Source organism: Myotis daubentonii, chromosome 6 (assembly GCF_963259705.1).
Source record: "Myotis daubentonii chromosome 6, mMyoDau2.1, whole genome shotgun sequence".
Lineage (NCBI taxonomy): Eukaryota > Metazoa > Chordata > Mammalia > Chiroptera > Vespertilionidae > Myotis > Myotis daubentonii.
The window spans coordinates 20,949,873-20,965,905 of NC_081845.1; the positions used below are offsets into that span (position 1 = coordinate 20,949,873).

General features: G+C 39.1%; 1 protein-coding gene and 1 pseudogene across 6 annotated transcripts in view; both read left to right on the forward strand.

Moving 5' to 3' along the window:
- Positions 1 to 7,249: 7,249 nt before the first annotated feature.
- LOC132236437 (GTP-binding nuclear protein Ran-like) lies at positions 7,250 to 8,027 on the forward strand (annotated as a pseudogene).
- A 7,668-nt stretch (positions 8,028 to 15,695) lies between these two features.
- Positions 15,696 to 16,033, forward strand: part of AKAP7 (A-kinase anchoring protein 7) — a 108,048-nt gene continuing 107,710 nt past the window's right edge. For 3 of the 6 annotated variants that reach the window (XM_059700330.1, XM_059700336.1, XM_059700333.1), the window contains exon 1: positions 15,700 to 15,962. In XM_059700330.1, the coding sequence (XP_059556313.1) occupies positions 15,707 to 15,962 (256 nt within the window). In that variant the 5' untranslated portion in view covers positions 15,700 to 15,706. Of the gene's footprint in view, positions 15,963 to 16,033 lie in introns of all 6 variants that reach the window. The other 3 variants (XR_009453400.1, XM_059700335.1, XM_059700334.1) reach the window with 3 other exon arrangements.

The following is a 16,033-nucleotide window of genomic DNA, read 5'->3' on the forward strand; positions in this document are numbered from 1 at the left end:
TGTGGTTAGATATTTCAGAATGTCACAACTAAATTCTTAAAAAGTACTTCCTGTTCATCTTAATTCTTTATGCAGTAATATAAGCATATCTTAATGCCATTCATTCAATAACTATAAACAGCATTGACATTAAAGTTTTATAGTTGTGTTTCCTGTCTCCTCCTGTCATCTTATTCTCAGTTTGGGTTCAGTGCTTGTTATATTTTTATGTGTTTAAGAGTTACCAATACCAGTACCAACCCCAGTACTCTCTATGATGGGGATTAATAAATTGTGATAGTAAGAACATTGGACTTGGAGTCTACAAGGTGTGAGTTCTGGCTCTGGCTTATGATGGTGCCTACAGTATAGTGGATGCTTGGTGAGTGTTCTCTTTGGTCCTTATCTCTGTGAAGCTGGATGTTTACTGACTTCTTCTGTGCCTCAGTCTCCTTATCTATGAAATGTGGGAAGAAAATACTTTCTGGATTGATATGGTGATCAAATGAGTTGTTTTTGAAAACACTCACTAATCCTATGAAGCATTATATAATTGCAAATTATTACGGGAAAATGAGAATTCAAAAATACAAGAAAAACTTCTGCAAGTGGCAGTATAAATTAAAAGGTCAGAGAATCAATATTCGCCATTGTGTTCTCCCCACTCACCATGAGATTTTGGAGCAAGAGAGAGAGAGTATATACTTAATAAACACAGACCTCTGGGTCTATACCAGTGATGGCGAACCTTTTGAGCTCGGCATGTCAGCATTTTGAAAAACCCTAACTTACCTCTGGTGCCGTGTCACATATAGAAATTTTTTGATATTTGCAACCATAGTAAAACCAAGACTTATATTCTTGATATTTATTTTATATATTTAAATGCCATTTAACAAAGAAAAATCAACCAAAAAAAATGAGTTCGCGTGTCACCTCTGACACGCATGTCATAGGTTCGTCATCACTGGTCTATACTATACGCCAATCTCTTCATTCAATGGCACTTGAGCAAGTGATTCCTAATGAATTCCAAATGACTTGGGTAGATTTCTTTTTTTGGAACAGGCAAACCAAGAGTTTATTTTTTTAATGTGCTTCATTAGATGTAATAATGGATTGTCAATCAAATATTGTAAATTACTTTGCTCGATAGTATAAAGAGTACACATAGATTTTTCTAAGGCTTTTTTTTTTAATCAGAAGTTGAGCGACATAAATAGCTCTGGTTATTTTATACTAGAATAAGAAGGTTGAAAGGGAAAATTTCACTTAAATAGGTATTGATTCTTTCAATTCTCAAAGAAAAATATTTGTTTTTAATTGGTATAAATGCATTTTAGTGTTTACTTTCATAAAGGGGCTATAGTTTTATTTTAGAAATAAGTGTAAAACTTTTAATTTCTATTTATCTTTAGTTTGAGAGCAATATTTTGGCTGGTCATTAAGGTCTTTGTTCCAAATACTCAATTTGTGGTTATCATGTGAAAGCAGCCATAGACAATAAGTAAATGAATGGCCATGGCTGTGATTCCAAAAAAACACTCTATTTCCAAAACAAATGGCCATCCTACAAGCTCTAGTTTTCTGACTCCTGTTCTATAGTCATAAGTAAAGACCACCAGAAACAGCTTACTTTTACCCAGAAAAGTACGTAGTTCACAGGAGTCCTGTCCCATGGCTATATCCAATCCCCAGTTCTCTGTCATAATTTAGTCCACGTGAATTTTATAGTCTTGCCATCCCACGGGACTTCACATTGGTCCGTTAGGTCACAAATTCTTGACATAATGACTGGACCAAGTGCAAAGAATTCACAAGTATGTTTCTTAAGACATGTGTCAGAGGGTGGAAGATACACTTCTAACAAACTTCAGGGCTTGCCACCTTGGTAAAGTGCCTAGGAGTCCAATATTCAAGACATGTCAAGTTATCTGAGGGAAAGATTAAATTTCTGGGACTTGCATCCCCTGTCATTAAGAAACAATCCCTAACTCATACTATGTAAGTCTCAGAAATTACTTTACTACCCTTGAGAGTAATGAGTCATATATTATTTGTTGGTACTTAGCACTATTTCCATTACCTTTCATATTCTTCCTTTCATTGCAGGGGTTGTATGAATGAAAACTACATTTTCCATAGTCTCTTGCCAGAGGGTTCCAAATACAGTTTAGAGGCTGTCAATGAGATGTACATTGCGTGAAGTAGAAGGCAGAAGAGAGAAGTCATTTGGCTTTCTCCAGCAGTGGTGGTGGACACGTGAACTTAAGATACAACTTTGTGCAGCAATTTCTATTTCCTCTGCCAGCCTTTCACCCCAGGGATGCAGAGCAATGTGATTATTGATTTCAGTATGTTACAGCTTCCTGACTTCTGCATGACAGCAAGAAGTTTCATATTCAGTTTTAGTGAATCTGAAAGCTGTTGGCAGCTCCCCTGACTTTTACTTCTCAAGCTCTTTTAAAAGTTTTTAAGTACCTACTTCTGTGTATTAAATGCCTTTAGCTTTAAATATTTAAATTGGTTGCTATTTTATATATATATTGACTTCAGAGAGGAAAGGAGAGGGAGAGAGAGATAGAAACATCAATGATGAGAGAGAATCATTGACTGGCTGCAACACAGGCATGTGCCCTCCACCGGAATTGAACCGGACCTTTCAGTCCACAGGCCAACGCTCTATCCACTGAGCCAAGCTGGATAGGGCGGTTTCTATTTTCTTGATTGTGTCTTGACTGTAGGCAGAAACAGAATCTAATTCTTTTCATATATATATATATATATATATATATATTTCAAATTCTAAGTTTTTATGTTGTTTCCCCTCTAATTTTCTTTTTTTAAAAAAGATTTTTTTACAGGATCTAATTCATTTTTGCATTTTCTATAATACTCCACAAATGTTTATTGATGGGATATAGCAGAATGCTGTCTAGATCTTTGTATACCATATTCTAATCATTTTATTTGTCATGAAGCTCTTTGTGGCGTTGTTATATTTCTTATAATGGGGCAGATCATTATTGTCTATGTCTAAACCGCAAGCAAACTAGTCCTCCTAAGGGATTAGTACAGAGTATTATCACTCACTGCCATCTGGCTAATTGATGTAAAGAAATAAACAAGGTATTACTTGAGATAAAGAGTCCTTGCTGTTTTAACATTGTCCACAATTTGATCCTATGTTTTGGGGCCACTTGGGTACTATCTCTCAGTAAATAACCTCCAGAGATAGAATGTGGTAGAAGGTTGTAAAAGAATGAGAGTGATGTGTTTTGAATATTTGTCTTATATTTTATTAACAGCTTATAGAATTCACATGCCATACAATTTACCTACTTAAACTGTACAATTCAATGGTTTTCAGTTTATTTGTAGATCTGTGCAACCATAAACCACAATCTAATTTTAGAACATTTTCATAATTCAAAAAAGAAACCCTGTAACAGCGGTCAATCCACCCTCATGACTTCCACCCCTCCCACCAACCCCAGGTTGCCCAGCTGTAGGCCACCACTAATCAACTTTCTCTCTCTGTGTATATGCCTATTCTGGACATTTCTAATTTCTTCATAGCTTCATCAACATTTTTTATAGTCTGTTGTTGTTTTTTTATTACAGCCATCCTAGTAGGTGTGAAGTGGTATCTCATTGTGGTTTTGATTTGCATTTCTTTAATGTTAATGGTATTGAGGATATTTTCATGAGGTATTCTTTGGTGAAATATCTATTCAAATCATTTATCTTTTAATTGGGTTATTATTTTTACTATTGAGTTATAGGTGTTGTTTTTTTAAAATGTATTCTGGATATAAGCTCCTAATCAAATATATGGCCTGCAAATATTTTGTCCCAATGTATGCGTTATATTTTCACTTTCTTTGTAATATCATTTGAAGCCTAAAACTTTGAAATTTTGATGCAGTTTAATTTATTTACCTTTTTTCTTTTGTTACTTGTGCTTTTGGTATCATATTTAAGAAACCCTTGAAAGAAAGAAAGAAAGAAAAAAAGAAAGAAAGAAAGAAAGAAAGAGAGAAAGAAAGAGAGAAGGAAAGAGAGAAAGAAAGAGAGAAGGAAAGAGTGAAAGAAGAAAGAAAGAAAGAAAGAAAGAAAGAAAGAAAGAAAGAAAGAAAGAAAGAAAGGAAGGAAGGAAGGAAGAAAGAAGCCATTGCTGCTGCTGCCCTGGGAAAATGGGGGAAAATATCCCCTGAGGCTTCATAACCTCGAGCAAGTGCTTATGTGGGTTTGAAGCCCAATTTAAGCTTCCTGAAGGGTTGCCAGATTTAGCAAGTAAAAATAAGGATGCTCTGTTAAACTTGAATAATTTTTTAGTATATGCCCTAAATATTGCACTAAAATCATTCATTTTTTAAATCTAAAATTTAACTGGGTGTCCTGTATTTTATTTTGAAAACCCTACCTATGATGTATAAAACATTAAATAGGGAATTTAATTTAAGTTGTTCCATGTTAATAGTGCCCCCTAGTGACATAGAAACAAGCTTACATCTTTTTTTTTTTTGGAGTAATGTAACCAAATCAGTCTTCAAAGAATTTCCAATACAAGCTTACAATAAAATTTTTTTTTTTAAATCACAAAATATGTAAGAAATAAAGGAAATGTAAACATGAACCTGGAACAAAATCCAGAACGTATAATCAAATCTACAAGGACTTTAGCTATTAGGATTATCAGATATGCAATATATAGTAATATAGTTAATATGTTTAAAGAAATGAAAAAAGAGAGACTTCAAAACATGAGCAATAGACTAGAAAAAAATATAAGCAGATTTGAAAAAGAACCAAATAGAGGCTCATGAATTAATAAAAAATATACCTGAAATTTAAAACTCAATGGCTGGGTAAACAGCATATTAGACAAAGCTGAAGGAAGGATTAGTGAACTGGATGAAACATTTGAAGAACTCATCCAAAATGAAACTCAGACAGACCAAGAAATGAAGACTATAGAGTGGTTGAAAGAAATTGAGGACAAAGTAAGGATTTATATAGGCAATAATAAACAGACAAACAATGGTTGAGTATTTTCCTGAATTCTTGAGAGACACCAATTCTCAAATTCAGGAAGCCAAATGTTTCTTAGCAGGTAAGTAATATAAATTCATGTCTAGATTCATAAAAGTAAAACTATAGTGCTCCAAAGTATTCCTGTTGACTATCTAGGAGAACCCCACAATCAACATAGAGAATGTCACTTCCATACCACTAGAGGGAGGCGGGGAGGAATGGAGTGGTTACAGGTTGTAGTGGTGGTGGTGGTGATGGGGTTCTCAGTAAATCCAATGTGAGGCTGTGCCACACCAGGACGGCCAAGGGTAAACCTGAGGGAGGGTGGTGAAGGATTTAGAAAAGACAGACAAAGAGAATGCAGCTGGGGCTGGGAGGATCTTCCATGCCTGGATGAGGACACAGAAAGAACCAGCCAGCAAGCTGAAGCTTTATTTTATAGGCAGAGAACAACAAGGTAGTGGTCAAAATAGTTACAACATTCTTGTGAGTTTCACTTGTTTTGGCAGCACTTGCTGCACCTCCCACAGCCCATTAGTTACCCAGATAGGATCTAGGGAGCTTCATAAGGTCAAGGTTAATTATGCTAAGAGGGCTGTGCCCTCTAAGCTGGGACTTATGTGTGGCTTTGCCAACAGGTCAGTCTGAGGCTTAACCCTATAGCCGCGCCCTACATAAGGCAAGTAAATTGGAGAGGGTTAACAAACAACAGAGGAGCCCAGTCATTATAGAGGGTATATGAGAGATGAGGACTGAAGAATATGAAACTCTAAGCGGTTCTCAACCTGTGGGTCATGAACAATGAAAATACATCCTGCATATCAGATATTTACATTACGATTCATAACAGTAGCAAAATTACAGTTATGAAGTAGCAAAGAAAATAAATTTATGGTTGGGGGTCACCACAACATGAGGAACTGTATTAAAGGGTCGTGGTGTTAGGAAGGTTGAGAACCACTGCATGAAGCTGCTGATAAATTTCTTCTGTCAGGATTAGCTCCAGGTCTTTAGGTCAAATAAATTGAGATACAAGCTTGGAAATTATGGAAGTCAAATGTGTACCAAAACCCCCCCACAAAAACACAAAGATTGATTTTTTAAAAAGTATAGTAACCCTAGCCGGTTTTGCTCAGTGGATAGCGTCATCCTGCAGACTGAAGGGTCCCAGGTTTGATTCCGGTCAAAGACATGCACCTTGGTTGCAGGCTTCTCCCTGGCCTGGACCCTGGTCAGGGTGCATGCAGGAGGCAACCAACCGATGTGTTTCTCTCACCTTGATATTTCTCTCTGTCTTTCCCTCTGTCTTCCACTCTCTCTAAAAAATCAATGAAAAAATATTCTTGGATGAGGATTTAAAAAAAAAAAGTGTAGCGACTCAGAGGCTATGATAAGGAAATTGCTATATCATCAATTCAAAAATATTATTTATAATTATTTGAAAGTTCCCTAGATTTTCCACCTTACTTATATAGCCTAGATGAGATGAGACCTTGGTTTGTCAGTCATTTCATCATTTATTTCAGAAAAAAAAATCAAGTCTGTACTAAGTACTAAGCAGGATGCTAGGTTCCCTTAATACACCAACTAGCCAACAAAAGGATTACCTATAATAAAAGACAGAATATTTTAAATGCCCCAACAGAGGTAAAAGTAAAGCACAGGAGAATTTCAGAGTAGAGAAGACTCCCATTTGGTTGGGGAAATCAGATAAAAAAGACATGTGAGATGAATATTAAAAAAAGAACTGGAATTTTTTTCTACTGCTAATTAAGAAGACTAGGTAAAGTAAAACATCATACCTTAGAATATATCGGTTGGAAGTCTTTTAGGATGCTTAGGGAATAGCAAATAATTAGTTTGTTTCATGTATTTAAAAAGTGTTAGGAAATAATAACAATCCACTCCCTCTCACAAAAGAGTGTGTAGAGTTGAATTTTGGGGGGCCTTAAATTCATAGCTGAAGAACTCATACTTAATTTGGTAAGCAATTGTAATTATCTGGGAGGCCTATCTCTAAAGCTCATTACAGATAGCAATCTGGTTTTCAGAGTCCATGTTCTTAAGCACTCCACTATGCTGCTTATGGACAATGATGCCTGTTTGTAAGACCAGTGAATTTTTGGCAATATTTTAAGCACTTGATGGATATTTGACCAATAGAAAAATTTCAGCATTGCTGAGGATTTGAGAAGGACAACCATAGAGCTCTCAGTCAGACAGGCCTGGACTAACATCACAATGGCTGCCCAAGGAGAGCCTCAAGTTCAGTTCAAACCTGTATTGCTTGGTGACAGTGGGACCGGAAAAACTACATTCATGAAACATCTGACTGGTGAATTTGAGAAGTATGTATCTACCTTGGCTGTTGAGGTCCATCCCCTGTATTCCACACCAACAGAGGACCTATTAAATTCAATGCATGGTCAGGAGAAATTTGGTGGACTGAGAGATGGCTATGACAGGCAAGCTATATGCTATTATAATGAATGATGTAACTTCTAGAGTTACTTACAAGAATGTGCCTAACTGGCATAGAGATCTGGTATAAGTGTGTAAAAATATTCCCATCATGTTGTGTGGCAACAAAGTGGATATTAAGAACAACAGGAAAATTAAGGCAAAATCATTGTCTTCCACTGAAAGAAGAATCTTCAGCACTACAACATTTCTGCCAAAATTAACTACACCTTTGGAAAGCCCTTCCTCTGGCTTGCTAGAAAACCAATTGGAGACCCTAACTGGGAGTTTGTTGCCATGCCTGCTCTTGCCCCATCTGAGGTTGCCATGGACCCAGCTTTGGCGGCAGAATATGAGCATGACTTGGAGGTTGCTCAGACCACTCACTACTCTCCCGGATGAGGATGATGACCTGTGAGGAAGGAAAGCTGGAGCCCAGCGTCAGACGTCTAGTTTTATAGGTAATTGTCATATGATGTCAATGGTGCAGTGTTTGGGGCACTTTGTTATATAGCTAAGCAGTACCTGTGCTTGATCTTTGGGATGCTGAAGGAGATGAATGGGTTTTGGAGTAAATATAGCAGTTAAAAAATATCTTCATTTTTTGGACCTCCATATTTAGCTGTTTTGGAATGCAGTTGTTTCCTTATTGAGGTTCAAATCTAAAAATTCTGCAGTCACATCACAATATTCAAAACCTGGTTTGTTACAGTCATGCCTATTCCTTTTCAATTAGAGTGAGAATAAAGTTTATTTCAAATATCTAAATTAAATAAATAAGTGCAGCCATAAACAATTAGGAAGTACCAGGTGAATAATAAATCCAATGTAGTGAGGGCTTTTTGGGAGCAGGTGCCTTTTACACTATACATTTATCTTTCCGGTAGATCAATCTGGTATACTACTAAAAAAAGCCATATTATAAAACAAGTTTCTCTTACCCTGGTAAATTTACTTTTGATGTTTGTGTCAAGAAAATAGTATAAAAGATTTTCATTTTTGAATGAAAATCCAAAGATATTTGTAAGTATATTCAACTAAAAAGCCAAACATAACCAAAATTATCAGGATTTAGGAACTGCTTAAATAATGGTGGTATAATAAAACAAAACATATTAACATAGTGTAAGTTATACCATATAGATAAATACCTATTTTCAATAGCTACTTGAAAAATATTAAATAAGAAGTAGCATAAACTATTATATATTGTTTATTTCTTGTAGAAATTATGTCTATAAAATGTGCTTGCTTTCTGTAGTGATAAAGATTGAAAGAATCAGAGGATCTTGGATAGTTGATACCTTATGGTGATGGAACTTTTGCAGTTTTTTTTATTATAATTATTTTTTATTTTTTTCATTATATAACTAGACCAATAGACAATGAAAGATATTCTTTGAATGGATACTACACACTGTTAGGCAGTGAATGTATTCATAGATGACTATCTATAAAGAAACCCTTTACTGTGTAAGGGAGAATAGACTCAGGTTTCCTTCCATTCTGATTCTATTTCTTTCCAGAAGTTTTAAAATTGTTCTATTTTTTTCATGTCTTATATTGTCAAAGAAAACCTCATAATATAGTAATATAGTAATATAAACTCTCAATTATACTCTAATTGGCATGCTAAATAAGGTTAGTCTTGTCTGTGAAGTCTCATGTGATATTGTTTGAAATAGAAATAAAAACAAGGAACCCTTAAGCCAAATACATAATAAAATTACTAAATTTGAAAAGATGTGACATCTACTAACGCAGATATTAATACTTTATTAATATAAACTATGTGAATATCTCCCTGAAAGAATTATCACACACATTTAAAATGTACTATGAGAAATTTAAAGATAACCTGCACCGATACTTTCTAGCACATCAAAAGGACAATGAAACTGCCTGGCTGGCATGGCTCAGTGGTTGAGAGTGGACCTATGAACCAGGAGGTCACGGTTCAATTCCCGTTCAGGGCACATGCCCGGGTTGCAGGCTCCATCCCCAGTGTGAGGTGTGCAGGAGGCAGCCAATCAAATGATTCTCTCTCATCATTGATGTTTCTATGTCTCTCTCCATTCCTCTCTGAAATCAATAAAAATATATTTTTTAAAAAAGGTCAATGAAACCAACAAATAACAATATACAGTCCTGATGACATAGCAAGTGGAATTTGACATAGCTCTTAAAACTTTCTTTTCAGTATTCAGAAAATCTTACTAGAGAGTAACAACAACACAACAAATCATTAATGTATAATGGTCTATTTGAAAATATAATGTTGGTTTACATGATGTATAGGATACAGAAAATAACCCAGAAAACATATGGTTTTGAGCTTACAAATCTTGTCAGATAAACTCTCAAATGCAAAATTAATCCCCAGTACTAATCAAATTCAGAAAGCCTAATTAGAGCTGTTAAGCCTAATCTTCCAATTTGGCATTCGCCCAAAATGTGGTCAGGAGCACTAACTACATTAGTGTATAAAAACAGAGATTATCCAAAAACAATATAAGAACATCATGATCTTCTGAGTAATGATACAAACTAGCATATACCTCATAAAAAGTTAATGGTCCCTTTTTCTTTGAAGAAAAAGTATCACATTTCTGATGAAAATGTTGTTATAGTAATTATTTTTCAGTCTTACCCAGAATGGAAGAAATATAGTAAGTATGTATTAGTTCAGGCAGCTATGAAATGTATAAAAATAAAATTCAGATTGCTATCACAAAGATGGTAAAAGTGTTCCATTCACAGTTGTCCTATTTTCTATCTCATTACACACTCCATAGGCGACCTCATGCAAATGCTTAATTTCAATGACTGCTTGTTCATCTATTAAACTTCAAAATTACCAAGTCTATGACTTCACTACCTATTTTCATCAAGAAAACTGCCACCTTTAGAAAGCAGCTCCCTTAATGAAGACCCCATGCAAATGCTTATCAGGCTCCATCTATTCTAATGTGCTTCCTTCCTGTCCCTCCTAAGATTAATGCCTTCTTGTCCTGACCCCCAATATTATTCAATCCGTTTTTCTCTTTCACTGTGTCTCTCTCTTTACTAATTCCTTTCCCTGGGCATTTAAATGGAATCCAATTAAATGCTGCTCCTGCCCCTCAATATCTAGCAAAACTGGCTCAAATTCTAATGGCATGTGAAAATATAGCCCTCTCTCTAAGATTTCTGTGAATCCTTAGGTGCTTACAATCATAGGCCCCTCCTAGTCCTTTCTGTTCTACAGCCCTGTCTTTGGTTTCCACAACAAAATCACTCACACTTAAGATTATTGAATTTAATTATTGACTTGTCTGAGAGACCAGGGAAAGGTCCTATTACCTTTCTTACCTTCAGCACACAATTTCTGCCGTCTTCCTCTCTCAACCTGTGTCTGTTTCTCTATCCTCTCACTTCGCATTCTCTTCATTCTGAATTGCGCTAGGAACAGCCAATTCACTTCACTTCTGATGTCTTGGTGCAGCAAATCCATTTTCTTTTTCTACACATTATCAATTGCTAAGTTCCACCAACAGCTGTCTTGAAATCTCTTAAATCTATCACTTTTATTTTATTTCTAGGCCAACACATTAGTTCAGCTTTCTGCCCCTCACACCTGGATCACTACAGTACAGTGAACTAACTAAACTCGGGCCTTCGACTCTGCCCTCTCCAATGAATCCTGTACAGACCTGAAAGATGTGTCTTTCTAAAGCCGTCCTTCACCATGTCAGTTCTAAGGTCAGAATTCTTTAACAAATCCCAATTCTCATGTGATAAAGTCCAATTGCTCTGGCTGGCATTTAAGACCTTCTATAACCTGGTCCCAACCTAATTTTCCAGCCTTATCTTCCAGGCCTCTGCCACCTGAACCAGTCAGACAGTTTTTTGCATCTACTTGCATGGTCCTGCCTCCCCAAACCTGGAATGCGTTACCCCTATGCTCCTGCTCTCTTAATCCACTCATTTTCACATCTAGTCTCAAATATTATCTAATCTATCAAGGCTTTCCACAGAAATCTTTACCCTTTGGATACAATCTCATTTCTCTCGATCCCTATTAGGATAATAATCATCTCTGCTTGCCAGGGAGTGAGGGGGTTTCCCGGGTCATGGGACTTTCAGTGCTAAAACTTAACGGTTCCAGGCAAACTAGGCCAGTTGGTCACCTTATCTATAATATATGTGGTGACAGTCCTAGGGAAGGAAAAGAACGCAATACATTTTGTGGATGCCTACTGTGGAAATTCAGATGGCCACAAAAACTCTATGGAGGGGAAAGAAAGGTGAGGGAGTACACTTGTTGGTCCCAAGGATAAGCCTGGGGCTGAGACCTTCAGATGAATGTGAACACACAGCTAAAGGCAGCCCACTTCTGCAGTTCCCTGCATTTTCCTCCCACCGCCAGCACCAAGGAATTAAGAAAAGCAAGGGCAATAAAAAAAATACATTTCAGGTAAGGGACTTTTCTTTTCTTTATTGATTAAGGTATTACATATGTGTCCTTACCCCCCCACTTCCCCGCTCCAGACCCCCCCCCCCGCTCGTGCCCTCACCCCCCCTAATGTCTGTGTCCATTGGTTATGCTTATATGCATGCATACAAGTCCTTTGGTTGATCTCTCCCCCTTCCCTCACACCTTCCTCTGTCTTCCCTCTGAGGTTTGATGGTCTGATCAATGCTTCTCTGTCTCTGGGTCTGTTTTTGTTCGTCAGTTTATGTTGTTCATTATATTCCCCAAATGAGTGAGATCATGTGATATTTATCGTTCTCTGACTGACTTATTTCGCTTAGCATAATGCTCTCCAGGTCCATCCATGCTATTGCAAATCAAGTAAAGGACTTTTAATAAGGAGCTAAGTGGGTGGGTAAAGTACAAATCTTAGAACCAAGAGGAAAATCTAGACAGGTAAACAACCGTTTCCTTTTATTGTTACATTGGAAACAATCAGAATCAAAGTTATTTGCCACTGGGAGAATTAAATGAAACCCACAAGTTTATGTCAGACTCTCTGGAGGCTTTCTAATGCCAAGTTGAAATCCAAGGTGAATTATAAAGGTTTGGTAAAATGGAAGCAGACAAACCAGTCAGAGATTGTGTTAGAAATTTATAACATCCTGAGTCACCAAGGGTCCCACTTGGCTTTCTACTGATATTTGACCATGTCATATAGAACTGTATGACTGCATCTTCCTTAATAACCACTTACATCTGTAGTTCATTTGGAGGACCAAAGAACCTCTGATAAAGTTAATTCACATATCAAAGTGGAGGCCACTCCAGTGGCCCAACTGAAGTCACAAATCTAAAGCTAAGACAGCTTGCACGTATGGGAAATGCCTCAAGGAAACCTAACACCAATCACAATCCACCAACTCAGTTTTAGAGAATTTACCTTTCCCTAGAAAATAGGTCCTTATAAGGAAATACCTGACCTCCAGCAAATCACGCCCTGTTACTGTTGTCTCTTCTAAAGTTCTATAAAACTCCCTCTTGCCCCAAACTCCTCAGGAAGCATTCTCCACTGCTTCTGAAACTCTGTACTTCCTCAATCCATGGACTGTTTTTCCTTGAACAAAGGACATAAACTGTGGAGAGCGGTTACAGCGTTTGGACAGTTTCAAGCCTCAGACTAATGAGAGGGCACGGTCCTCTTGTGGCAAAGCCACGTGCAGGTCCCAGCTTGGAGGGCAAAGCCCTCCCAACACAATTACAGCCAAAGGCTATGGTTGTAAGGTTGACGTATGGTCCGAATCTGTGGTCCCAGGTGGCTGAGTGATGCAGGCTGAGGGAGGTGCAGCGAGTGCTGCCAAAACAAAGCTTGATAGAGTCCTCAGGTGCTTGTAATTAAGTAGATTTGAAATTCATGAGAACATTGTGAACATCTTGACCACGTCCTTGCTTTGCCTCCTGGGCTCTGACTATAAAATAAAGACTTGGCTTACAGGCTGTGGCACTGTCTCTCCATCTGACAACAGTGTCCCACCTAGCCCCAGCTATATTCTCTTGTCAATTTTCTTTAATCCTTCACCACCTCCTCAGGTTAGCCAGTGACCATGCTGGACGCGGTTCAATAAACTCGTTGCTAAATTGTTTTAGCTTTGTCATTGACACTTCCTAGAACAAGCATCAGCTGTTTGGTAGGAATGCATGGGGACAGAACCCATCACAAGCGAGAAATGAGGGACTTGAGAGAACTCACCATAGAAAATGAAGTGTGGCAGAATGAATGAGCCAATTTAGCAACAGGCCCTGAAGGTCAAGTAAGGGGTATTGGATTTGAAGCAATGTGGTAGTTTGAACTTGAGCCCTTCTGCTAAAAACAAGACAACAGGTCCACAATGAAGTTGCTTCCAGACATGGAATCTTAAACCAATCAATCTACCTGGTAGACCCCTATCATCTCTTAGAGAAAAATGACCTTGCCATAACCAATCTGCTTTTTTGCCTAGCATAACTTCTTCTTCTTCTTTTTATACTTCTTTAAAAATATATTTTATTGATTTTTTACAGAGAGGAAGGAAGAGGGAAAGGGAGTTAGAAACATAGATGAGAGAGAAACATCGATCAGTTGCCTCCTGCACATCTCTCACTGGGGATGTGCCTGCAACCAAGGTATATGCCCTTGACCGGAATCAAACCTGGGACCTTCCAGTCTGCAGGCCGACGCTCTATCCACTGAGCCAAACCGGTTAGGGCCTAGCATAACTTCTTTGTTCCTGCTTCCTTCTACCTATGAAACTCTTTCATTTTGTTCAGTTCCTTGGAGCTCCTTTCAATAAGATCTTTAAAATGTCCTCAGTTGAATTTCATTTTTTAAAACTTTCAATCCAGTTACCTTAGCAGTGTACATTGTCTTTTTGGGGAGAAAAAGTGCTGTTGTGTGTAAAGGAACATGCTATCCCAATGAATTCTATTGCTCTCCGAAGTCTGAATAATCTGTGACATCACCTACCCTGCCCTATCCCTTAAGCACAGTATAATTTATAGGGGAGCAAGAGACTGTCACTGGGGACTAAGAGGATCCACCATGGCTGGGAAAACCACCAGTCAGCTGATGTCTGAAGAGGACAGAGGGCTTCCTGGAAAGGAGACTGACTAGGAGAGCCCAGTGAGGCAAGGACTGGGGCTAAGGGCAGCCTGGAATGATTAAGTAGTGATGTCAGGCATCGTTTGGAACCCCAGGAGCAGCATATTTTGGGGTGGCATATTCTGATCCCCTTCGATATTAGCATGGATTACTTTTTACTGTATTACTTATTGCAGTTACTTGTGTTTCTTCTTTTAGTAGGTAGGTGACCAACGTAAGAAAAAGACCTGTCTTATTCACCTGCTCAACCTCAGGAGGGAGCTCAGGCATTAAATATCAGGGGAACCTGTTGTATGTACCTTTCTAATCAGCTCACAAGTTCTTTAGGTGTGCAAACCAAATACTCAACTTGCTAGGATTATTTTAATATGAGAGTAACAAGCTTTATGACTTAATTTGTATGATCTGTTGTTGGACTGAGGTCTTTGCTTCCATCCCCATTTTAGGATACATTCAAAATAAGCCAAGTGTTACTCGAGAAAGGCTAGATTAATTTGTTGAGAGATGTACCTAATTTTCTCAGTGCATGGTTTCATTATACTTAAAAGAAAAACTCATAATTCTGTACCAAGGCCAAAATAATTTTTAAATAATTAAATTGCTCTTTCTTCCATTTTACTCACACCAGTGCTTTAACCTGCAATAACCCATAGCCAGTTCCCATTTAATTTGTAGGCATAAACCATTGTTAAAAAATTTGATACTTTGCCACAATTTGGTTTTTTAAAAAGCAAAATAAAATATCCGACACCACAGATGGTCAAGGCATCGTTCCTATACAGCTTGCTCTTTCCAAATATTTTGTAATCAGAGATCTGTGTTTTGAAAGCTCTTTGCAAAACTAAACACAGGGATCCTCAAGAGACCCTACGCCAGGAAATGCTTTCAGCCGGGTCCCAATGTCACCCCTCAAAGCGTGGGACGGGAAAGGCCGGGCCACGGGAAATGGCTGAGGGCAGCCCAAGGCTGCAGGGGCCCTCCCGCTCCGGGGCGAAGGCGGGGACCGAGCCTCGTGGGGCCGAGAGGAGGCCCCGCTCCCCGCGGCTCCCCAGCCCCTCCCAACCCGCGCAGCCCGAATCCGGATACCACGGGCGCGTCGGGGCGGCCCCTTCCGCTCCTTCCGGGCGCCCGGCCTGGCCATGCATCTCCTGCGGGGACTGCGGCTCGCGGGGCTCGGTGCCCACGCAGGCCAGCTCGCTGCGGCCCGCGCTCAGGCCGCGGGCGGCCCCCGCCCCGGCGCACCGCCCCCTGGGTCCCCGCCCCGCCCCGGCCCCGGCCCCGGCCTCCGCCTCCGCCGCGCGCCCAGCCCGGGGCCGCCGAGCCCGGCCACTACGGCTGCCGCCTGCAGGGACGCTAGACCCGCTCGCGCCGGCACCATGGAGCGCCCCGAAGCGGGTGAGCCGGGGCTGCCCAGCGGCCGAGGGGGGCGATCGGAGCCTGGGGGCGTGGGCCCCGCTCAGCGCTCG